We start from the raw sequence: 25,510 nt of genomic DNA on the forward strand, positions 1-25,510 counted from the left end.
ACCTTGCTCTTAAACGTTTCAGAGTTCGCTTTTCCCCTTGCTGAATTCATAAAAATGTTTTTAATTTATATGTGTTTCTTCTTGTAGGAAGAAGAAATTGTCTAGACGAATAACATGAGGTCATATAGAATCCAACTTTTGGTGATTTCAAGTCAAGAAAGTAAAAGTAAACCATTGCTATCTTTCACCTTAAATATCCTGTGTTTTATTGCTCAGAACATCCAGTTTTTCTAATACTCATGATGTCAGAAGGGAAACCTCCTGACAAAAAAAGGCCTCGTAGAAGCTTATCAATCAGCGAGAATAAGAAAAAAGCATCTAATTCTATTATTTCATGTTTTAACAATGCACCACCTGCTAAACTTGCCTGCCCCGTTTGCAGTAAAATGGTGCCTAGATATGACTTAAACCGGCACCTTGAAATGTGTGCTAACAATGATTTCGTTCAAGTGGATCCAGGGCAGGTTGGCTTAATAAATTCAAATGTGTCTACGGTAGATTTAAGCAGTGTTACCTTAGAAGATGTAACACCAAAGAAGTCACCATCACCAAAGACAAATTTAACCCCTGGCCAAAGCGATTCAGCAAAAAGGGAAGTAAAGCAGAAGACCAGTCCCTACTTTAAAAGTAATGATGATGTGGTGTGCAAAAATCAAGATGAGCTGAGAAATCGTAGTGTGAAAGTCATTTGTTTGGGAAGCCTAGCATCTAAATTGTCCAGAAAATACGTAAAGGCTAAAAAATCCATAGATAAGAATGAAGAATTTGCCGGTTCTAGTCCACAGAGTTCCAAATCCACAGTTGTTAAGAGCCTGATTGATAACTCTTCAGAAATTGAGGACGATGATCAAATTTTGGAGAACAGTTCTCAAAAAGAAAACGTGTTTAAATGTGATTCTCTAAAGGAAGAGTGTATTCCTGAACATATGGTAAGAGAAAGTAAAATAATGGAAGCCGAAAGCCAAAAGGCTACCCGGGAATGTGAGAAATCAGCCCTCACCCCTGGCTTCTCAGATAATGTGATCATGTTATTCTCACCAGATTTCACTCTTAGGAATACATTAAAGTCTACTTCAGAAGACAGTCTTGTAAAGCAAGAGCGTTTCAAAGAAGTGGTTGAAAAACGTGAGGCATGTCATTGTGAAGAAGTAAAAATGACTGTTGCTTCAGAAGCTAAAATACAGCTGTCAGATTCAGAGGCAAAATCTCATACTTCTGCAAATGATGCTTCTGCATGGAGTAACATCCAAGAGGCTCCTCTGCAGGATGACAGTTGCTTAAACAATGATATCCCTCACAGCATTCCTTTGGAGCAGGGGTCAAGCTGCAATGGTCCTGGTCAAACAACCGGTCATCCTTACTACCTTCGGAGTTTCCTTGTGGTGCTGAAAACCGTACTTGAGAATGAAGATGATATGATGCTCTTTGATGAGCAGGAGAAGGGAATTGTAACTAAATTTTATCAGTTATCAGGTATCTTACGCATGTGTTTGTTTTCAAGTTTTCATTCCCCTTTTGCTGCTCTGTTTGGGGCATGATGTGATGGGCAGTAATCTAGTGACCGCAAGGAGTCACTGTGGTGTTGTGAGTACCCTGTGGGAGTGTTCATGGGAGTTGGAGCATACTCGAAGCTTTTATTGAGAAGGATGCATGGAAAAGAGACAAGATTTTGTCCCGGGTGATGTTTACTCCTGCTGAACTTTGGTTACATTGGAAGCAGCTGTTTTTCTTTTATAGGTACATTTGATAGTTATGAAACAACCTTTTCCAGATTAAAAAACAATATAATGTGACTTAGAAAAGCATACTTTGCATTTTGAGCGTGTAATCAGGCTTTCCATTAGGTTGTTTTGTTGTTCCTCAAAGATAAAAGTAGAATAAAATACAATACAGGAAAAAAACCAACCTGAGGCATATTTTCTTTCTCCCAACAACATTTTAGATTCATGGACTGTGCCTTTTAAAGACAGGGTGTGGAGGAAATGGAAACTTTCAAGCTGAAATTGGTACATTAAAAATATTAGTCTATGCCTGAAGTCCTTGGCAGCCAGGGGTGGCTCCAAGCCAGCAGTGCAGGTTTGTAGTAAAAGCCACCCTTGTGTCTTTAGGGTGTTATTCAGAGGGCCATGATGGCTCTGTGGAACCATGTCCCTGAGGGCAGGAAAAAACATGGTAGTCACACTGTCGTTTAGTAAAATGCGGCCGTGTGTGACTCTTCAGTAGATAAAAAAGAGAAAAATCCTGAACATTACTATTGATGTTCAAGAGAAGGATTTCTGTTTTAAATTCGCACAGTGGAATTATGGTATTCCTTGTGTTACTTTTTAACATGTGAGCAGTACTTCTCTGGGCCCATCTATGTGTAGTATCCATTTCCATCTCTACTTTTGCTGTTCTCACCAGAAGATGGACATAATAGCACATTGGCTTTTCTATCCAAACTAGTCACAGATCTTAGGTTGGGTGCTGATTGCATTCCTGTGAGTATTTCAGAGATTGGTGGCTCTGTAATTCCATGTAATTGAGAAATAGGAACAGTTTTCCTAGTGCAAGTTCTGCACATGCATGTGTCTTGCACTCCATGGAGAATCATGTACAATCTGTTGGTGTGTAGAAATAATTACTGCTAATTGTTTTTGCCTTTTTATTTTTTTATTTTTAAGTTCTTTTAGAGACAGGGTTTCTGTCTGTTGCCCGGGCTGCAGTGCAGTGGTGTAATCATAGCTCACTTGACCTTGAACTCTTGGTCCCAAGCGATCCTCCTGCCTCAGCCTCCCAAAGCACTGGAATTACAAGCATGAGCCATAGGCTGGGCGTGGTGGCTCAGGCCTGTAATCCCAGCATTTTGGGAGGCCGAGGTGGGCAGATGGCCTGAGGTCAGGAGTTTGAGACTAGCCTGACCAACATCTTGAAACCCCGTCTCTACTAAAACTACAAAAATTAGCCGGGCATGGTGGCGGGCGCCTGTAATCCCAGCTACTCTGGAGGCTGAGGCAGGAGAATTGCATGAACCCGGGGGTGGAGCTTGCAGTGAGCCAGACTGCACCATTGCACTCCAGCCTGGGCAACAAGAGCAAAACTCCATCTCAAAAAAAAAAAAAAAAATGAAAAACAAAAAAAAAACACCAGCATGAACCATCATGACAGGTCAATTTTGCCTTTTTAAAGAAGAAAGGAAAATAAACGTTGGAAATTTTCAAAATACAATTAAGCCATTTTAGAGTTGGCCGAAATTTAAAGATAATCTGGGTAATAGGGAGATTGAGACCAAACAGGTTAATTAAGAAGCTTGGTCAAGATTGCTGGGTTAGAGATAACTGCCCTACTGAAGCTAGACTTTTTTTTGGAAAATTATTTCAGATCATTTTCGATCAAGTCAGAATAATGCATATTAAGCTAAGAGCAGAGAACAAAATAAGAATTCTGGGTAGGGCTTTTCTGAGGGAGTAGAAATGTTGATGGCTAGAAAATGGGGAACTTGATTTTAGAAGTTTTAAAATGACCAATAATTGTTACCAAATTTTTAAATGTACTTTCAAAATGGTTTATTCCATAAAATGACGGCCTTATACATACAGTAAGCATATGTGTATTTCTAAATAGTTCATTTATTCACCTTAGGTTTAAAAGGTAAATGCAGTGATTTTCACCATTTTTCTTAACTTTATTGCAGCTACTGGTCAGAAGTTATATGTAAGGCTCTTTCAACGTAAATTAAGCTGGATTAAGATGACCAAATTGGAATATGAAGAGATTGCCTCAGATTTAACACCTGTGATTGAAGAATTGAAGAATGCAGGCTTTCTACAGACAGGTATGACTAGTAGAAGGAGATGTGAAATGAAAATATGATCTGAAGAACTGAGCTTCTGCAGAATGATGGCAGTATTATTATGGTGCCCTCCCCGGGGTGGTGCCTGATAACTTACTGTTTTTTAATTGAATTTTTAATCTTAGGACAACAAATTACTCATGTGATGCTAAAGCCATCTTAGCCTGAGTTAAGAATACTAGAATAAAGAGAGATCATCTGCTGCTGTTTTCTTGGCTGTGGCAGGTTTAGAATGAAAGTCACCTGGGGATAGACGTGGGTGTGTGTCACAGAAGAAATACATCCCGGCCGGGCACGGTGGCTCATGCCTGTAATCCCAGCACTTTGGGAGGCCGAGGCGGGTGGATCACCTGAGGTTGGGGGTTCAAGACCAGCCTGACCAACATGGAGAAACCCCATCTCTACTAAAAATACAAAATTAGGTGTGGTGGCGCATGCCTGTAATCCCAGCTATTTGGGAGGCTGAGGCAGGAGAATCACTTGAACCTGGGAGGCGGAGGTTGCGGTGAGCTGAGATTGCACCATTGCATTCCAGCCTGGGCAACCAGAGTGAAACTCCGTCTCAAAAAAAATGGATACATCCCTTCTTGGTGCTCTCCTTCCAGCAAGAGCTTGACTCATCTTACTCAGAGTCCTCTTCTTTATGATAGAATAAAGCTGGTTGTTTGAAACCCATATAGCCTCTAAAAACTTCATCTGCCCCCCATACACACACATACAGCTCCTCGATTATGTTGATTGCCTTAAGCATTGTTGAATTGCTTTAAGCCTATGTGAACACTAAGGAGAGTCTATCTTCTGCAGTGATACCCTTCGTTGTCTTGTCAGTAGCATTCATTAAGTACCTACCTATGTATTGGGTACAAAATTGTACTGTATTAGGAAAGTGAAATGTGAGCCTTGGGTTCAAGTTGCTGACATTTTAGACCAAAATAAGCAAATCAGCCAGATGGTTTCTTTGGGGCAGAGTTTATTGTGGGGAGCAGTAAGTGGGGATGAAGCGAAGTGAGCAGGAAGTGTGTTAGGGTGGGGCTGGATGGGGTGGGATGGGGAAAGTTGCGGGAGAGGCATAAAAGCTCAGTGAAGGAGCTTGGATGTGAATGGTTAGTGGTGGGACACAGGACCCTCTGCAGAGCAGCGCTTCCCACACATCAGTGTCAGCAGGGTCACCTGGGAACTTGATACTCAGTCCCCACCTGACTTGGAAAATGTGGTGCAGATTCCATAAATTCATATGTCTGACAGGCATGCCAGGTGACTGCTGCAGGTGAGCCTTGACTTACCTTCAAATGAGCAACAAAGTGAGCCACCAGGATCCTAGTGGCTCACTGTGGCACTCAGTCAAGTGCAAGTCCCATCCATGCTCCAGCCCCATGGGGCCTAGCTCTGGCTGTCCCTCTCGCCTTCTGCCACAGCCACCCAGCCCTCAGTGTTCTTCACCAGGATGAGTGCATTCCTGTCTCAGAGCCTTGGACTGACTTTCCCCTCCACCCAGGTCAGTTTCCACCATGTGGCCATACGGCATAGTTCTCCTTTCCTTCCCCGCTGCGTGGTGTCGCCTTGTCAAAGGTTTGCCTGACTACTGTGTGAAATACAGCCAGCCTCCTGCCAGCTTCAGTTTGCCTCCCAAATTGTGTTTTTCTTTAGAGCAGTTATTACCACCTGATAAATAATTCTATTCATTTAATTGTTAGGCTGGGAGGCTAGCTCCTGTGGATGGGATTTCTTTCACTGCAGCATGCCCAGGGCCTTAGAACATTACCAGGCCGACAGTGTATACCCAATAAATATTTGCTGAATGGAGGAAGAAGGCACTGCCCTAAACTTGTGAAGCCTTGAAGGCAAAGACCAGTGAGGTCTGACTGAGCCGAATTCCTAGGCCAAGATTGGTGTCGGGGCCCACAGTAGCCGAACAGGCTCATGAATGCCGAGTGAGCAGGAGAGGCTTGTGGGAAGAAGAGGGCTGATGATCAGTTCTCTCTGACTTGGTTTGAGAGGTCCCATTTTGTAGGGGTTTTGTGACAAGAAAGGCAGGGAGTATATATTCCAAGCAGATGTTGAGATGCCCAAACCATAATGGCTATCCATGTGTGTCTTTATTTTAGTCATGTTTTCCTTTAGATTTTAGTGAGAAATTCTATTATTTGATAACTTTTAAGAGATATAATGATAGTGTTATTAATATGTTAATAATACCATGTTAATAATTCCACATTTAATGATTGGTTTGGCCAACTAATTAAAATTTTCTTAGTAGCATTTCATTTTATTTTCATCTAACTAAGGTAAATAAAGCTAGAAAATAGTAAAATTAAAAAAAAATTTTTTTTTTAACCATTTCAGAATCTGAGTTGCAAGAACTCTCTGAAGTGCTTGAACTCCTTTCTGCTCCTGAACTAAAATCCCTGGCCAAGACCTTCCACTTGGCGAATCCCAATGGACAGAAACAGCAGCTGGTGGACGCCTTTCTCAAATTGGCCAAACAGCGTTCAGTCTGCACTTGGGGCAAGAATAAGCCTGGAATTGGTGCAGTGATTTTAAAAAGGTTTTGTTGGCTATTGTTACAGTAAAAACATTTAAAATGTTGATAGCACATATTAACTTATAGTAGATTGTATACTTGATTGAACTGTAATTGTTTATTTCAGTTGTAGTTAGATTGAGAAGGCTGGAAAAGCCTTAATTGCAATAGCCTGGATTCTTTCTTGGGTTATTATTCAAAATTTTTGTCATAACACCGTACTAATTTCCAGGACCAAGAAAAATTGGAAGGCAATAGGCCTTTGGTAAATTATAGTATTTTATTTTCCGAGAAAAATACAGTTTTAAGTGATTCTTATGGGATTTTAGGGTAAACTATTCAGTCAAATTTTTATTTTAGTAAAGTTTTTGTTTACTAAACAAAGTATAATCAGGCAGTCTTAATGTGCAAGTTTTCCTGAGTTTAAACGTAACAATTTACCAAAAACTGTGAGTGGCTTCTTTTGTCCTTGAGAAGCCCTTGACCTGTTTCAGTTGAAAATTACAAAAACTTTTAGAATTGATTTTTTTTGCCCATGTTATTTATATAATCAAACTATATCAACTCTAGTCTGGGAATTCACTACTGTGGAGTCGAGGATGAAATGAGAGGATGCTTTTGAAAACCCTTTAACATGATGTTGTTATTTATTTTATATATTTATTTTGTATATTTCAGTTGTTATGAGCCCATCCTTGTTGGGGAGGTGCATAAATACTAATCTTTAATGAAACGTAGGTATAATAAGGCAGACATTAAGAAAAATATCAATACCAACACTTGAAAAAAGCTTGTATTATAGATTTTTAAAAAGTACTTTAATAAATTACACACTTGTAATTAATTGACTTGAGAAGTATAGAATCCTCATCTGTGTGGTATGTTAAATGTCTTCTAAGTCCTTTCTTTATCTAATTGTATTTCTTAAGTATTTGATGTTAACCTTATATGTAACATTTTATAAGCAAGTAAACATTAAATTTAGCCACCCTCTGGCTGGGCACAGTGGCTCACACCTGTAATCCCAGCACTTTGAGAGGCTGAGGCGGGTGGATCACAAGATCAGGAGTTCGAGACCAGCCTGGCCAATATGGTAAAACCCCGTCTCTACTAAAAATACAAAAGTTAGCCTGGCGTGGTGGCAGGTGCCTGTAATCCCAGCTACTCGGGAGGCTGAGTCAGGAGAATTGCCTGAACCTGGGAGGTAGAGGTTGCAGTGAGCTGAGATCACACCACTGCATACCAGCCTGGGTGACAGAGTGAGACTCCATCTCAAAAAAAAAAAAAAAAAAAAAAATAGCAGCCCTTTCTTGGTATATGCACTTAGCATAGAACAGATGAAATAAATAAGATGAACATATTTTATCACTAACTTTGGACTTGTAGGAAAATAGAATCCTCAAGGCTGTTTTAGTTCTAGTAAAAACCACTGTCCTTTAAGGTTGTCCTTTATTTCTTCATTCTGATGGTAAAGCCCAGCAGTGGAATTTCAGAGTCCCTGCCAGCCCCATGCTAGGGCAGCGCCTGGTGCTTTTACTCTGCTGTTATAATAAGGAAACAGAAACAGCCACATTATTACAGAAAAAGGCACATTATTTATGCTTTCTTAATCCTTGCAGAAGTCACTGCTTAGTTTTCTGTGTTTAATGCTTCCTTTTGCAGGCTGGAGGCTGTGTCCACTGGGGGCATCCCCAGGACTCTGTGTGGAGGTGGATGAAGTGGGTACTTTGGGGCAGTCTGTAGATGAGTGGCTCTCAGTTCAGTGGTGGTGTGATAGGAATCCCACCTCTTCCCCTTCAACTCCATGATGGCGGCACTCATCTCTCCCACACCCTCTGGGATGCAGTGCTGCTTTTGGTTTAATAGCTTCTGCACCAGGAGGGTGTGACATCTTTCACTAGCCGAGTGGTTCTCAACTGAGGGCATCTGGCATCATCTGGAGACATTTTTGGTGTCAGTACTGGAGGTGGTGAAGCTAATGGCATCTAGTGACTAGAGGCCAGGGACAGGACACGGCTGAGCATCCTATAATTTACAGGACAGCCCCTGACAACAAAGAATTACCTAGCCTAAATGTCAATAGTGCTGAAGCTGAAAAACCCTGCTATTGATGGTGTCTAAGCTGCTAGAGTCCAGAGGGTCCACATGGTCCTGGATTTAATTTAGACCTCCAAGCCCACCTTGCAGACATCCAGAGTTGAACTGAATTCACTCCAATGTTATCCTAGAATAGAGATGCTGCTGGACCATTCTGTACACTAGAGAAGGGGTCTGCAACCCCCAGGCCATAGACCGATAACTGTCCATTGCCTGTTAGGAACTGGGCCACACAGCAGAAGGTGAGCAGTGTGCCAGAGAGCATGACCGCCTGAGCTTTGCCTCCTGTCAGATCAGCAGAGGCATTAGATTCTCATAGGAGCGTGAACCCTATTGTGAACTGCGCATGCGAGGGATCTAGGCTGCGTATTCCTTATGAGAATCTATTGCCTGATGATCTGAAGTGGAACAGTTTCATCCCGAAACACCTCCCTCAACCCCAGTCCATGGAAAAATTCTCTTCCATGAAACCACTCCTTGGTGCCAAAAGCATTGACTGCTGCACTAGAGAACAGCACCAAACTTTGGCATATACATTTGCACCACGTCTTGGTACACAAAATCTGATGTTTTACCTGGAGCCTTTGATAATGACATTTTAAAGAAATACCATTATTTAATCTAAATCATCACTAGAATAAAAAATTGAGAATTGCTTCATGTTGACTAGGCAATACTTTTCTGAAAGTTTTCCTGGTATTTGAAACACTTATGACCAGGGTAAACCCCAACCTACTGTGCGGCCGAGGAAGGAAGCACTTGTATGGAGCCAAACCATGTGTGGAACCATTTGGAGATGTACATTCATTTACTCCTGTGTATCCCTGGGTGAGCTCTCAGCCCCAGAGCAGTTAAGTAATGCTCCAGTGTTTAAAATAGTGAATGTCATTTCTCTTTATTCTAGATGAAAATAATTTATAAAATCTGACATCCAAATGCTTAAAAAGCTAAAAGTTATTTCTACATTGTACATTTTTCAGAGCCAAAGCCTTGGCTGGACAGTCAGTACGAATCTGTAAAGGCCCCAGGGCTGTGTTTTCCCGGATCTTGCTACTGTTTTCGTTGACCGACTCAATGGAAGATGAAGACGCCGCTTGTGGAGGTCAGGGACAGCTTTCAACAGTCCTGTTGGTCAACCTCGGCCGAATGGAGTTTCCTAGTTACACCATCAATCGGAAAACCCACATCTTCCAAGACAGAGATGATCTTATCAGGTAAGATGATGTTAGCTCACTATAATGTCTATGTGTGTATTTCACAATTTAGTAAAAGGTTTTATTATTTTTTTCTAGCCAAAATAGAAACACTAAGTCCACAGCCAAAACAGTTTTTAATCTTTTGTTGCCTCATTTGTATACATTTCTATGACTATAGGGAAAATGTAGAAGTATGCTGAGATTATGGTTGCCAAAATCCAAGGAATTTTGAGTTAGAACTACAAAAACTTTCTCTGGTTTATGTTTCCAAGTACCTTTGGAAGGGAGTATTTTTTGTTTGTTTGTTTGTTTTAATTTGAGACAGGATTTCACCCAGGCTGGAGTACAGTGGCATGATCACGGCTCACTGTAGCCTCTACCTCCTGGGCCCAAGTGATCCTCCCACCTCAGCCTCCCAAGTAGCTGGGACCACAGGCACATGCCACCACACTCAGCTAATTTTTGTATTTTTTTGGTAGAGATGGGGTTTCACCATGTTGCCCAGGCTGGTCTCAAACTCCTGGACTCAAGCAGTCTGCCCACCTTGGCCTCCCAAAGTGCTGGGATTATAGGCATGAGCCACCGCCCTCGGCCTGTATTTTTTTGACACAGACATATTAACAAACTTGACTTACGAATATGTTGTTGGCATAAACAAGACTGAAGATGAATATTTTCTTATTAGTAACACTTTAGGTAAAGCTATTAATAACTTGTATATTGTATATCATACATATGATAATTAGATATACAGATGATAAATCAGAAATTTTCACTAATTTATATTGGCACATGGATTTAGTGAAAATTTGGTTTGTCCAATAAAAGTAGTTTTTGAACTAAAAGTAGAACTACCATGTGATCCAGCAATCCCACTACTGGGTTTATATCCAGAGGAAAAGAAATCGGTATATTGAAGAGATATTTGTACTCCCATGTCTATTGCAGTCTATTCACAATAGCCAAGATAGGGAGTCAACCTAAATGTCCATCAGTAGATGAATGGATAAAGAAAATGTGGTACATATACACAATGGAATACTATTCAGCCATAAAAAAGAATGAAATTCTCCATGGTGGCAACATGGATGAGCTCAGAGGACATTATGTTATGTGAAATAAGCCAGGCACAGAAAGATAAATACTGCATGTTCTCACTCATATGTGGGAAGTAAAAAAGTGGATCTCACAGAAGTAGAGAGTAGAATAGTGGTTACCAGAGGCTGGGAGGGGAAGGGGGACAGGGAAAGGTTGGTTGACAGATACAAAAGTGCAGCTAGTTAGAAGGAATAAGTTCTGTTGTTCTGTAGCAGTGTAGGATGACTATAATTAACAACAGTTTATTATATATTTTTAAATAGAAAAATGGATTTAGAATATTCCCAATACAAAGAAATGATAAATGTTTGAGGTGATGCCTGGCATGGCAACACATGCCTATATTTCTAGCTACTCGGGAGGCTGGGGCAGGAGGGTCACTTGAGTCCAGAAATTCGGGACTAGCCTGGGCAACATAATGAGACCCTGTCTCTAAAACATTTTCAAAAAAGTTTGAGGTGCTGGATATGCTAATTACCCTAATTTGATCATTATATATTGTATACATGCATTGAAATATCACACTGTGGCACATAATATGTGCAATTTTATGTTAATTAAAAATAATAATAGATGCCAAACAAATAATGGGATTACAGTATTAAAAAGCAGGTTTTGATAAGAAAGAATAGTGTAGGTCTTACAGAAAAAAATTTGGATTTCCTTAAAAAAAAAAAAACTTTGATAAGAAAAATTAATTTAGATTTCCTAAAATGTCACTTTTGATTGTTGATTTGGATTTCTGACTCAAATTTAACCAAAATTGATTCTGATATTTGCTTTTAGGAAAGTCCTTTAAGTGTTTCTAGGAAAGCCAGGTGCTTTAAGAAGTTATTGAAATTTTTGAATCACAGCAGTGTGAGTATAATCTGATTTTGGCCCATTTTACCTTAGCTGTCAGGAAGCTCAGTATCTTATTTGTGTTCAATTGGAATACCTTTTTTAATTAAAATCTCTAATAAGACTATTTATCCTTACCCTGTTTTCAGTTGTCTCATATCTTTTTTACCTTTTTTGTTTTTACTGGCTTTATGCTTTTCTGGCTTGTGAGAATGTATACTCTGAAGCCAAGTTCCAGTTTCTATACCAATGAACTGTGAACCCACCCCGTGCCTCAGTTTCCTCATCTGTAAATGGGGAGAATAATAGTATATTCTTACAGACGTGTGGGGTGCATGGGAAGTGCTTAAAGCTTGGGCTATGGGGAATGCCTACTACATGTTCATTATTATTTTAATTGTCATTCTTACTGTTATACCCAAGTTCTATGACAAAACCATGGTTGACAAGTTCAAAAGGCATCTCATATTCTTTCTAGAAAGTAAGTGTGCTGTAAATAATAAAAATAATGAAAACTCCCTTGGTTAAGCAGAGGGCCTTAAGATGTAAATGAAACTGTATTTAATTGACTTCTGGAAAGGTAATAGTATTCAATATCTGGTAATGTGATACCTGGCCAGGAAACCCTTGTTGTCGACCTCTGTACTTGAGATAATTTATCCTTTTAAAATTTTTCTTATTCATTCAGTACAGATGAGTGTTGAGTACCTTTTATGTGACTTGGTTAGGGGTTGTAGCAGTGAATAGGAGAGGGCCTCAGCCATCATGGGGCTATGTTTCCTGGGGAGATAGAAATTAACCACTATTTAAAGTGTGTGAGAAGTGCTGTGATAATTGAGGGGCAGGCTGGAGAAGTTCTTTATAGACAGAGTGGCCCTGGAGAGGTGACATTTGAAGTGGGACTTGAGGATGAGAACGAGGTAGCTGTGTCAGGGTCTGGGTGCCTGCATCCCGGCCGCGAGATAGCATGTGCACAGGCCCTGAGGCAGGAAAGAGCTTGCTGAGTTGGAGGAACTCAGGAGACCCCTGGCTAAGATGTGGGAGTGGCCAGGACTGGGTTGGTGGTAGCAGCAGTGGAGAGAAATGAATGTGTGTGAGGCAGTTTAGAAGCAGTAAAGACAAGACTTGATTCTGATGTGGGCGAGAAGGCGAGGAGTGGATCAAGGATGGCTCTGGTGTTTTGCCTTGGGTGGGGCACCATCCAGTGCAGGGGATTGGGAGAGGTGTTGGTGCTGGAGGCGTCAGTGTGTGGGGTGCTCTTCAGCCGTTTGGTTGAAGCTGTCGTGTGTGGCATTGGGCTTGCGATCAGGAGCTCAGGGAATGGGTCCGGCCTGGAAAAAGTCAACATTTTGAGAGTCACTGGCATATGGACAATGTTTGAAGCCATGGAACTGAATGAGCAGCATATTATAAAAGAATTAGATCTAAGAATTTGTGAGCAAACTTTTACATTTGGAGGCAGTTTCTTTACTCTTACTTTACAGTGTTTGTACATAATGATATTATGTACTTTATGCTTTTCTTTTAGATGTGAGACCAAAATACAATGAACATGTACTCAAAGTGTTAACAGACATTTGTTGGTCAAATGTCTTTGTTTTTTGGTAGCTAAAGGAGCGATGAAAAATTGTCTTTCTTAAGCTAAGTTGTGCTGTAACATTTCAGCATTGCCATCTCCCAAAGAGCATCCCTTAGTTATTTTGAAATATTCCAGGTAATCTTCTTAGCTTGGGCAGCATCCCTGTGGCTAGCTCTGACTGTAAATGATTAAATTATCAGATCTACATCTGACTATAATTCTGATGTCGCTTACGTGTTTGCTGTCATATTGTTGAATGAGTGAATGGATGAATGAATGGATGAGTGCCAAAATCAGGAATGATGAGCTGATCCATATCACATTTATAGAATGGAACATGTTATGTAATAATACAGCATAAATGTTTTTATCTTTCTAGTTCGGCTTTCTGTATCAGTTCTGGGCCACTCCAGTGATGTAGTTAAGATAAATTATTACTAGAATAAAATTTAAGTGGACCTCATATTTTAAAAAACACACTTTTACCTTTCAGAGTGAGATCTAGTGGCTAGGATGTGGTCATTCTATGGGAATGCTCATTCTTATTTGGAACTTGGATGGCATTTTCCTCCAGATATGCTGCAGCCACGCACATGCTGAGTGACATTTCTTCCGCAATGGCCAACGGGAACTGGGAAGAAGCTAAGGAGCTCGCTCAGTGTGCAAAAAGGGATTGGAACAGACTGAAAAACCACCCTTCTCTGAGGTGAGAGTTTTTCTAGGTACCTGCCAAAATTTATACATTGACCAAGTGTTCCAAACACTTACAGTAGTTTTCTTTATGAAGAATATACTCCTTTTTCTCTGTGGTTAAACCAGCTGTGGAATTGAACTTTGTACATGCTTTGCCGAGACTGAAAGTGCTGTGTGAAATAGAAGGAAATGTCTGAAGGTTTAAAGTGAATTTGATATAACTCAGATCCCTGGGCAACACACATGCCAACCCCATACTTGGCTTGTCGCATGCCATCTGTAGGAGCATTGGCCTCCCTGAGTACTGGTGAGCTGAACTGAAACGTGAGGGGAGCCAGCAGCAGGACGGATATGGGAAGCATGGTAGGTCTGTTCTTCTGAAGGAAATTCAAGTAGGTGTTAAAAACTCTGCAAAAGACAGCTCAAGCGAACTTTCCAGGTACACAGCACATGATCTTTTATTTTGTTGAAAATGGTAAACATCTTCAATATTTGTTAAGACATTTTTTCCTTTGTTGTTACATAGTGATGGGAAAAATTAGTATTTTCAGATGCCACTTTGAAAAAATCATTTAGGATATACAGTTGACCCTTGAATGATGCAGGGGTTGGGGTACCAACCCCTCAGACAGTCAAGAATCTGTGTGTAACATCTGACTTCTCCACTACTTAATTAATAGCTTACTGTTGACTGGAAGCCCTACCGATTACATAGTCAATTAACGCACATTGGATATGTTATATGTATTATATGCTGTATTCTTACAATAAAGTAAGCTAGGTAAAAGAATATGTTATTAAGAAAATCATAAGGGGGCTGGCACGGTGGCTCACGCCTGTAATCCTGGCACTTTGGGAGGCCGAGGCTGGCAGATCACCTGAGGTCGGGAGTCCAAGACCAGCCTGACCAACATGGAGAAACCTCGCCTCTACTAAACATACAAAATTAGCCAGGCCTGATGGTGCCTGCCTGTAATCCCAGCTACTCGGGAGGCTGAGGCAGGAGAATCACTTGAACCCAGGAGGCGGAGGTTGTGGTGAGCTGAGGTCGCGCCATTGCACTCCAGCCTGGGCAACGAGCAAAACTCCATCTCAAAAAAAAAAAAAAAAAAAAATCATAAGGGGGGCATGGTGGCTCATGCCTGTAATCCCAGCACTTTGGGAGGCAGAGGTGAGTGGATCACTTGAGGTCAGGAGTTCGAGACTAGCCTGGCCAACATGGTGAAACCTCGTCTCTACTAAGAATACAAAAATTAGCTGGGTGTTGTGACGAGTGTCTGTAATCCCAGCCTCGGAAGGCTGAGGCAGGAGAATCACATGAACCTGGGAGACAGAGGTTGTAATGAGCTGAGATAGCACCACTGTACTCCAGCCTGGGTGACAGAGCGAGACTCCGTCTCGGAAAAAAAAAAAAAAAAAAAAGAAAAGAAAATCATAAGGAAGAGAAAACATATTTACTGTTCACTAAGTGGAAGTGGATCATCATGAAGGTCTTCATCCTTGTTGTCTTTACAATGAATAGGCTGACGACGAGGAGAAAGAGGAGGGCTTGGTCTTGCTGTCTCAGGGGTGGCAGAAGCAGAAGAAAATCCACGTATAAGTGGACGTGTGCAGTTTAAACCCATGTTGTCCAGGGGTCAGCTGTATATTTATAAAGAAATAATATTGACTTAAAAATCGCAGGAAGTTAGATTACTATAAACAGGTTGATAAACTTCTGTAAAAGGTCACATAGTGAATATTTGAGGTTTTGCAGGCCATATGGTCTCTGTGGCACCAACTTCACTCTGCTGTTGTAGTGCAAAAGCAGCCACAAGAAGTACGTGTGCAAATGAATGAGCCTGGCTGTGTTCCAGTTCACTTCATTTGTGGACATTGAAATTTCAGTTTCATATAATTTTCGCATACCAAAGTGTATTATTCTCTTGGATTTATTTTAACAATTTAAAAACAAAAAAACCATTCTTAGTTTGCAGGACATAGAAAATCAGGTGGCTGGCCCTGGGTTTGGCTGTGGGCCGGAGTTTGCTGACCTTGGTTTAGAATGACGAGTTCTCATCTTACTCCACTGTCTGAGTGACCTAGGATGTGGCAGCTGGCTGTGAGAATGTAGGTTTGTGGTGTAGAAAATTGTACACAACTGAAAGTATTTAGAATATATCTTTTTAAAAGATAGGAATTCAGTCTGCTTTGTCACTTCTTATTATTGTCTTATAATAAATTAACCAAATTATTAAACTACTGGTATATGTCTTCATTTTAGATGCCACGAAGATTTACCACTCTTTCTGCGGTGTTTCACTGTTGGGTGGATTTATACAAGGATTTTGTCTCGGTTTGTGGAAATACTGCAGAGACTTCACATGTATGAGGTTAGAGCACAGGTCCCTGCCCCCCACCATTACTGATGTGACTGCTTTAAACATGTGAAAGGACAGCTGTCGGGCTCTCAGCATTTCCTACTTATTTGGTTAGCACACAGTAATATGGAGGCATATTTGTTTTGTTTTGTCTTTTTGAGACAGGGTTTCACTCTGTCACCTAGGCTGGGGTGCAGTGGCACAGTTCGGCTCACTGCAGCCTCTGCCTTCCGGGCTCAAGTCGTCCTCTCGCCTCAGCCTCCTGGGTAGCTGGGACTACAGGCGTGCACTACCATGCCTAGCTAATTTTTGTATTTTTAGTAGAGGTGAGATTTCACCATGTTGCTCAGGCTGGTCTCGAACTCCTGGGCGCAAGTGATTTGCCCACCTTGGCCTCTGATGCTTTGACAGTGGGGGCCTAAAGTGTTGGGATTACAAGTGTGAGCCACTGTGCCTGGCCAACGAGGGCATATTTAATGTAGGCAGCCCTCTGTCTCTTGGATTAGTAGAGAGAAGATAGGTGAAGATGGACAGCTGTTCTGTTTGCTTGTGTGTTGATGAATCTGTGTCCCAGGATGGCCTGGGAGTGGCGGCCACCATCCTAGAGGGTGCCCCACAGGTCTGCAGCCTGAGCCTGAGTCTCTTTTAGAACTCCTTGTGAGACTTGGGAGGTCCCCAGAAATCTCTGAGGGGGAAATGTCACGTTTCCTTATGCTTCCCTGTCAGCTGTCATGGATTGTCTGGAGATAATTTATAATCACAAATCAGAAATTTGTCGTATCCTAAACTTTGTGAAATTGCTAGATTTCACTTTTGTTGTGTTTGATATTTCTATATTGAAAATGTTATCTCCAGACCAGGCACGGTCAAAAATATATATATACAAAACAAGAAGAAAAGAAAATGGGATCTTACAAAGAGGATGTGCTAAGCTGGGTTCTTGGCCTGGGGTCTGTGAATCGCAGGGGAGTGATGGGTGGGCTTTGGGGAAATCTGTGAATCTCAAACTTGCATGTGTATGGGGGTTTATGCATTTTTCTGGGGTAAATCATTCCATATTACAAAGACATCCATGAGCCACAGAAGATTAACAAACAGAATGACCAAACAGTCTGTACGTAATCTAGACCAGAGAGTGTTCCTGTTGAGGTGGGGTGTTTGTATGAGGACACCCCTCATTACTTTCCTGCCCACCCCAAATCCCTCTTGCCATTGGTCCTGTGACCTGCTGTGTTCCCAGAAGTATGTGGGTTTGCCAACTGTGACCAGTGCTCAGCTGCCTGGAACTTGACCCTGTGTGACTCTGCACTGGTTGACTGGTTTGCAGAGAACACTCTGCAGCACTCACAGATGTCTGTACCCCAGTGCCAGCCGGCAGGGACCGGGTGAAAAGTGGGGATACCTTAGGGAACTCGCGCCCACTCCAGAAGGCACCTCAAAGTCCCTGTCCTGTCAGTTCAGGGTCCTTGGCCTCATTGTAGAATGGAAAGATATGCATTATAAATAGGCTTTACCAATCCTATGGGCTTGTAAATATCATTAAAGCTGGATTTTTTGTGACTCTAATGAGCTTTCTTTGTTATTGTTGCAATAGGAAGCTGTCAGAGAACTTGAAAGCCTTTTGTCTCAGAGAATTTATTGTCCTGACAGCAGAGGCCGATGGTGGGATCGACTGGCCCTTAATTTACACCAGCACTTGAAGCGCCTGGAACCGGTACTCAGTAACAAAACATATCTGAAACGCCTTTTCATTTTAGAATCAACTTTTAAAATATGGCAAACTTAATGCCTTAAAATCTACATGTAATTAGAACATGTATTTCTTTTGTTAACATTCTTCTTTTGTCTGTGTTCTTCTAACCCCAAAAGAATACCAGGGATGCCAGCACGGCATGAGCATAGAGACTGGAAGCTTTTGTCTTCTCTGCTGATTGGCGAGATGGGCTGGCTGTGGACTCTGTGCTGGGATTTAGGAATCAGGATCTAGGAATTAAGGGAGAAGGAGAGTCAGACGACTCAGCTGTCAGCAAGTGCCTTCAAGGAAGGTGTTTGTTTTGGAAATGGTGACTTTGTTCATTTGTGGCACAGGGTCTCTAGGTAGAAAGATTGGCGAGAAAGCGTTCCTTTCCCTATCTTATTGCAGGTCCTTTATGCGTGATTCGTTGTACTTCTGTGAGGTGTTTTGCTCTGCCATTGGGAAGCGTTGTTTGACCTTGAGCAGGCACCAGTGCTCCCTGTGGTGGCGATCTTGGGGCACTTGGAAGCACAGGGATTCTGTGGCTACCGCAGCCAGGCAGGGTGAGGCCGCAGAGCCTGTGCCTCTGGGCTAGGCAGCAACAGTGGTTCTTTGTGTGGCCGCCAGCAGGCCCCTCCCTGTCTCTATTCCAGCCTTGCATTTGAGTTGAATGGAGGGGACTGTGCCTCTGGGAGCTTTTGATTTTTTCAGTGGCCCATTAAGTGAATCAGGGTGATGGAGGGGTGGAAAAAAATGACCACTGGTTAGGAAATATGACATCTTGTTTTTATTGCCGTAAACTGAAAAAGTGCCTTGTTACCTCAAATATCAGGGAAAGAGCCAGTAAAGCTATTTCCTCTCGTGGAGGAGGGCGTGGGGCTTCCTTACCACTCGGTGTTTACTGAGGCTGAAATAGCAAGAGAAAGCATCTGGTAGCCCAGAACCAAATACAGAGGAGAAAGCTTGTATTTCTGTCACCTTTCTTTCAATGAAATAAAAGTTCAAGAGAGTACAGATTTCCCCTCCGTTCACAGTTCTGCTAGGGGGTAGACAAGCCACTGAGCTTATTTTTGAGATTTGAGCTAAGCCTAGTTCCTTCTAACCTGTTTCCAGAGGTCTTACTGGTCATAGCTCTTGTTATTTCATTAGTGTTCTTTGATCTTTACCTCAGTCTCCAGGGAAGGGATCTCCTAGCTGAGTGCTAATTCCTGCAAAGTGCCCTGCAGTCAGCCCAGGCCTGGCCAGGGCAGAGGTGGAGCCAGCTGGGCCCTCCCTTTCCGAGGCCAGGCTGCCACTGCCCGGCACCGTCTTCTGCCAGCGAACAGGGTGCCTTTCAGAGTCTCATTCTCCCATCTTCATTCCCTTCAGCCACTCAACTCCGGATGGCCTGAGCCTTCACTGATTTTCAGTTTCTTGGTTTTTATTTTTTCTTTCACTTTTTATGTTTCTATTGTGGTAAAATAAATTTAACATCCCTAAAATACGGCATTTTAGCCATTTTTAGGTGTACAGTTCAGTGGCATTCATGGTACTCATAATGTTGTGTGACCATTGCCTCTCCACTTACCACTCCAAACAGAAACACTGCAGTCATTAGGCAACTATGCCCCGCTTTCCCTTCTCCCAGCCCTGGCGATGACGTCTCATCTACTTTTTGTGTCTGTAAATGTGCCTGTTCATTTCATTCATTTCATTGAAGTGGAATCCTATGATATTTGTGGTTTTATATCTGGTGTATTTTGCTCAGCATCATGTTTCTGAGCTTCACCCGCATCGTGGTACGTGTCAGGACTCCATTCCTTCTCCAGGCTGAACACACTTCCACTGTAGCATCTGATAGCACATTTTTCTAGCCACCCGTTGGTCGATGGACACTGGGTTCCTTCCACCTTTTTGGCCATTTTGAAGAACGCTGCATGAACCTCTGTTTCAGTCCCTGGTTTCAATTCTTTTGGGAATACCTGAGAGTGGAACTGCTGGGTCCTGTGGTGATTCTGTGTTGAGCTTTTTGAGGAGTGGCTGAACTGTTTTTCACAGTGTTTACACCAGTGTCACATTCCCACCAGCAATGCGTGAGGGTTCTGGTTTCTCTACCTCCTTGTCAATGCTTATTTTCCATGTTTCTGATTATAGCCATCCTAGTGTGAAGTGGTATCTCCTTGTGGCTTTCTGTGTTTGTTTATTTGTCTGACTCTGAATCACCTTGGGAAATACTTGTAACTCCTCCAAACCTTTGGCTCCTGTCCCTGTAAATAAGGAATCTGAAGCAGCTCCATGGTTCCTGACTGCATATGAGATTTACCTGGCGCTTTGATGTGGCCCCACACCTGGGCTCCTGCTCTGGAGGTTCTCATTGTGTGGATCCGGGGTGGGACACATGTTTTCCTACAAAGCTAGCTGCCTAGGTGATGTCCTGAGAACCACTGAGCCAAGTTTTCCTGTAAAGTCAGGCATCCCTGAAGTTCACACCCTTTGTGAGGGGCAGCTGCTGGGATCCACTGTCCACCTGGATTACAGCCCAGTCACGCTCCAGCACGTTGACTGTGAAGGCTCTGGTTGCCAGATGCATTGAAAGCCTCAGAATAAGATCTAAGGAAATAGCCTAAATCTCTAGAAGTGCTGTTTGCTCATTTGCTAATCAGCAAAATTCAATAATAAACAGTGGGCTTTTCTGTCAGACTAAATGCATGGAAGCTGCCATGGGGTTTTTTAGGAGCCTGATGTGTGACCATGCTCTCTGCCAGACTATCAAGTGTATCACAGAGGGGCTGGCGGATCCGGAAGTCAGAACGGGACACCGCCTTTCACTGTATCAGCGAGCCGTGCGCCTGCGAGAGTCTCCAAGCTGTAAAAAGTTCAAGCACCTCTTCCAGCAGCTCCCAGAAATGGCTGTGCAAGATGTGAAACACGTGAGGAAAGAGCCTGTGGGTGCTTTGGACTTAGGCGCGTGTACCTGGTTTTTTTGGACCAGAAGCATCCTAAGAGCTGTTTTGAGTGTGTTTTCTTTTAGACTTGGAATAATCTAAAACTCATTTTGGACGGCTGTGTGGCCATTGCTCCCAGTCTCCCCCTAACGCCCTCCTCCCTGAGGATACTGGGCTGCTTGGTGTGGTCACACCCTGGGTTGAGTGACACATCTTCTGAATGGGGCCTCTCAGCATCTGCACCAGTTTTTTACTCGCTGGGGACCTGTAGAGCTGTTCTGGTGGTTGAGGCTCTCCCAGGGCCGGATCAGCGAGCTGTCACATCCCCACAGTTGTGCATGTGTGAGCCCCACGCTGTGTGCTCTGCTAAGTGACTGACTTTGTGGTAAGGGAGTTCAATCCTCACGACGCTATAGGCAGGTTTTCAGGGACTTTTGCTGACCTGAGACTAATAGATGTTATTCTGCTGCTGTTTCAGGTAACCATCACGGGCAGGCTGTGCCCACAGCGTGGGATGTGCAAGTCTGTGTTTGTGATGGAGGCCGGGGAGGCCGCTGACCCCACCATGGTCCTGTGCTCTGTGGAGGAGCTGGCACTGGCCCATTACAGACGCAGCGGCTTTGACCAGGGTAACTGAGCAGGCTTTCTCTCTTGGCACCCAGCCCTGGGTGGATGAGCAGCAGCGCTGGATGGGCGGTCAGCAGTGGGCTGCTGTCCTCTCTCTGTCCTCTGCTGACAGTGGAAGATGCTGTGGGCTGGGGGATGTCTTCTTCCCATTCTTCCCCTTATCAATGATAAGGGAGTAGGTCAGGGGTAGTTGTCCCACAGGGCCTGGCTCTGATCTTTTTTCTTTTATAAAAACTTCTTGTTATGGAAGATACTGCACAAGCCTTTGTACAGAAGTCAGGGGGACAGTATGCTCAACCCCATGGCCCACCCAGTTCCATTCAGTGTTCCTTCTGTTCTCTCCTGCCCCTTCCCTGGGATTTTAGAAGCTGGCCCCAGATATCCTCTCAGGGTCCCTGCGGCCCATGCTAGTCGCTTTTGGGAACAGCCACTGAGCCTTACGCCCTTGGGTCTGGCAAGACTCTCCCTGTGCCCGGGCTGTAGGGTTACCAGTGTTAAAAACACTGATATTTTCAAATGTGTGAAAATTAGGACATGATTTCAGTATTCCCTGAGTGTTCGTAAGATTAACAAGTACTATAGAAAGACAACTACAAGATAGGAGTTTACAAAGCCCAGGTTCTTTCTGATGAGTGTTGAGATTCATCTACATAATATCTTTATTACTTACAGGGAAGGGTGATGCTATTGGGGAAGACGTGCAGATGCCAGTGAAGACAGAGAGATACAGTAGGCCTGAAACGGTTAGAAATAGAAGAATAGAATGCACATTCAAGGCCCCAAGAGATGTGGAAACTGGACACTTGCTGGAGGAGGAAGCAGGCTGGGACGTGGGAGCGCTGAAATGCTTTCAGTTGAGCCATGAGCCTGAAAAACACATGATTCCTTTCCCAGAGTAGAAACTATTTTTCCCTGATTAAAATCGATGCCGTGAAACTGGGCTGAACTCTGGCTGCCAGGCTTTATGCCACAGGGAATTTTGTGTCAGAGCGATCTCAACCTCTTCTGGGAGGTGATTTCTGAATTACTCAGAAGGACTGCACCAAAAATGATTTCACTTATAACACAAACACACAGCATGGACCACTTAGGAGTTAAGGAACGAACCAGGCACGGTAGCTTACACTTGTAATCCCAGCACTTGGGGAGGCTGAGACAGGAGGATCACTTGAACTCTGAAGACGGAGGTGGGAGGATCTCTTGACCCCAGGAGGTCAAGGCTGCAGTGAGCCAAGATTGTGCCACTGCACTCCAGTCTGGGTGACAGAGTGAGACCCTGTCTCAAAACTAAACAAACAAACAAAAAAGGAGTTCAGAAATGATTTGGCCTTTATATTCCTCCCTGATCGTCAGTGTATTCACCAGGACAGAAGGCTGACTGGAAATCAGGTCCTAGCTCCACTCCTGGCTGGGAAAGAGCATGAAGTGTTCTAGGAAGAAAAGTCCTCCTGGAAGACTTGGCAACAGCCAGGAGTCCTGAGTGAACTGCTGTCCTTTTGAATCCCTGAGACGGGCTGCAGGGATGAGGGGCTAGAGCTGACAGGAAGACAGGACAGAGAGCAGCACAGCCTCAGAAGTGCAGGACAGAGGTGACCCAGGCAGGCATGACGGGCTGTGGCTGCCTGCCCTCTGCTCTCACAGCGCCCCTGACCCCACTCACTGTGGTCCCGTGCAGATGGGTTGGGGCCTGTACATGTCAGGTGGGACCAGCCAGAGGAGCTTTGCTGCCAGTACTGGCATGTCAGGATGGGGGTCTGGTGGTCAGCACCTCCTCTGGCCAGTGGTCTTGTGGGGAGAGGCATCCATGCAGCCTCCTCCCCTGTCGGGTGTGCTGATGTGCAGAGAAGTACGGACTTGGAGGGCAGCTGGATGAGCTGGGGCTTGCTCGGAGTCACAGGTCTGTGTGTTGTGCCAAGGCTGACCCCCTCATCCCACACCAGACCCTGCCTCTGACTCTGTGACCTCAGCACCTGACTTCTGTCTCTCAGGTCATCTCCCAGTCAGTAAAACATTGGTGTGACGCGAGGAGGGGCACTGAAGTGGGTGGTCTTTAAGGCCAGATGTCTCTGTAAAAGCCTTGACTATTAGAAGCACTGGGCTAGGGCAGTGTAGTACCCAGGGGGATGAGGTGCATCAGAGCAGCACCTGCTGAGGCCAAGAACGGAGGTGGCTGCTGCCGGCCTCCGGGAGGTCCCCTTAGGGAAGCATTTCTTCAGGGGTGGCCCAGGGACCTCCGGCATCAGGGCCTGCATGGGGATTCTGTGCCAGCCCAGCCCTGCTAAGTCCCAGCCTTGGGAGCCTGAGGAGGGTATCTGCCTATTTTTCTTTTAAACATGTTTCTTAGGTTATTCACTAAAGTTTGAGAACCACTGCTTTGTGGCTTTGAAATGTTCATTTGAATTTTTCCATGATTACTAAGATTTTTGCCCTTAAGGCTCTGTATATAAACAACATACTGTATAAAATAAACTGGGAATGGCACGAAAACAGCATTTGCTTCTGAATCTAAAATATTTCTATTATTTTCTTGAAATTGAGTGTGCAGTAGGTTATGGTGGTGTTTTGGAAGAAACAGATAAAACAGATTTTGTGTGTGTGTGTGTGTGTGTGTGTGTGTGTGTGACCTTGTCTTAGGGATTCATGGCGAAGGGTCCACCTTCAGCACCCTGTATGGCCTCCTCCTGTGGGACATCATCTTCATGGATGGGATTCCAGATGTCTTCAGAAACGCCTGTCAGGTACTCCAGTGCCCCTGCCCCACGAGTAGGTCCTTCTGCACACATCCGTGGCTCACACCCACCTGGGCACCGTGTGTCCACAGCCAGCAGAAACCATCTCTGTTACGGTCCTTTGGGTCATCCACAGGTCAAGGTGATAACTTTTTTTAAAAATCTGAGTAATAGAATTTAAGATGTAAGTATGTGAAGTTTTAAACTTTAATTTAGCCTCCACCTTACATTTAGACCTTTTGTATAAAAGTACCATCAGCATCAGCCCTCCTGAGCACCTGCCATGTCGCAGGCACTGTGCCAAGGAGCTCACAGACATGGGCACATCTGCCTGTTCAGAGGTCCACCCAGCTAAGCGAAAAGCTGTTTTTGCAAATTATTACTTTAAAAAACAAGTTTAATAAATTGCTTTTATATCAATTAACTTTTACTTATCTTTTGAGAGAAAGAATGTATCGGTTGGCCGGTTTCCAAGTTTTGTATGTACTGACTAGTCCTCTGGTGAACACGGCTCTCTGCAGGCACAGTATGACAGCTTGCTTTCCCTGTGACACAGGCATTCCCCCTGGACTTGTGCACAGACAGCTTCTTCACAAGCAGACGCCCGGCCCTCGAGGCCAGGTTGCAGCTGATTCATGATGCCCCCGCGGAGAGCCTGCGGGCCTGGGTGGCAGCCACGTGGCAGGAGCAGGAAGGCAGGGTGGCTTCCCTTGTCAGCTGGGATCGCTTCACGTCTCTTCAGCAAGCTCAGGTAATGGTTCACCTGCATGGCAGGATTTGCTCAGAAAGTAATGCCGCCCCAGTGCTGTCTTTTCAGCAACTTTATCAAAATACACACACACGTGTGTATATGTAGATATGTGTATGTGTGTGCATATAGATAGATAGATAGATAGATAGATAGATAGATAGATAGATAGATAGAATGAGAATACCCTATCCCCCTGGCCCCAATGCCACTGTTAGTGATGGAAACATACTAGGGTGTTAGAAAAGCCCCAGCTGTGCCTTTGCCACCCCTGAGTTGACAGCTTTCTTTTGCTTGCCCTGTGGCTGAGGCAGGGAGGATACCTTTTGTGTTCCTTCAACTGCTGCCCTCTGTGAGGCCGTGCTGTCGCGTTCCTGAGTGCATCCTCCACATCCCTCTTCCTCAGCGCTCCCCAGCATGGCCACACTGGCGGAAGCCTGGAAACTAACCACAGGAGGACCAGTCTCCCACCACTTGCCAGTGGGATTCCAGCCATGGCTCTGCAGCTCTGGTACAAGTAGCAGAACAACG

General features: G+C 43.7%; 1 protein-coding gene and 1 long non-coding RNA gene across 15 annotated transcripts in view; one reads left to right on the forward strand and one right to left on the reverse strand.

Annotated features, from left to right (window-relative positions):
- The window catches only part of FAN1 (FANCD2 and FANCI associated nuclease 1), a 132,195-nt gene that overhangs the window by 93,288 nt on the left and 13,397 nt on the right, over nt 1–25,510 (forward strand). For 9 of the 14 annotated variants that reach the window (XM_054532470.2, XM_063716542.1, XM_054532471.2 and 6 more), the window contains 11 exons: nt 88–1,473; nt 3,674–3,814; nt 6,176–6,377; nt 9,431–9,664; nt 13,738–13,869; nt 16,120–16,228; nt 17,811–17,930; nt 20,696–20,860; nt 21,354–21,504; nt 24,137–24,240; nt 24,788–24,982. In XM_054532470.2, the coding sequence (XP_054388445.1) occupies nt 240–1,473; nt 3,674–3,814; nt 6,176–6,377; nt 9,431–9,664; nt 13,738–13,869; nt 16,120–16,228; nt 17,811–17,930; nt 20,696–20,860; nt 21,354–21,504; nt 24,137–24,240; nt 24,788–24,982 (2,787 nt within the window). In that variant the 5' untranslated portion in view covers nt 88–239. Of the gene's footprint in view, nt 1–87; nt 1,474–3,673; nt 3,815–6,175; nt 6,378–9,430; nt 9,665–13,737; nt 13,870–16,119; nt 16,229–17,810; nt 17,931–20,695; nt 20,861–21,353; nt 21,505–22,174; nt 23,990–24,136; nt 24,241–24,787; nt 24,983–25,293; nt 25,486–25,510 lie in introns of those variants that run through there. The other 5 variants (XM_054532474.2, XM_063716543.1, XM_063716545.1 and 2 more) reach the window with 2 other exon arrangements.
- On the reverse strand, nt 23,938–25,425 carry LOC134760255 (uncharacterized). The gene is made up of 2 exons (XR_010137437.1): nt 25,303–25,425; nt 23,938–24,994 (listed from the first exon to the last, which is right to left on the reverse strand). It is a non-coding gene; the product is annotated as an uncharacterized LOC134760255 (long non-coding RNA).

This window comes from Pongo abelii, chromosome 16 (assembly GCF_028885655.2).
Source record: "Pongo abelii isolate AG06213 chromosome 16, NHGRI_mPonAbe1-v2.0_pri, whole genome shotgun sequence".
In the NCBI taxonomy this organism is placed as follows: domain Eukaryota; kingdom Metazoa; phylum Chordata; class Mammalia; order Primates; family Hominidae; genus Pongo; species Pongo abelii.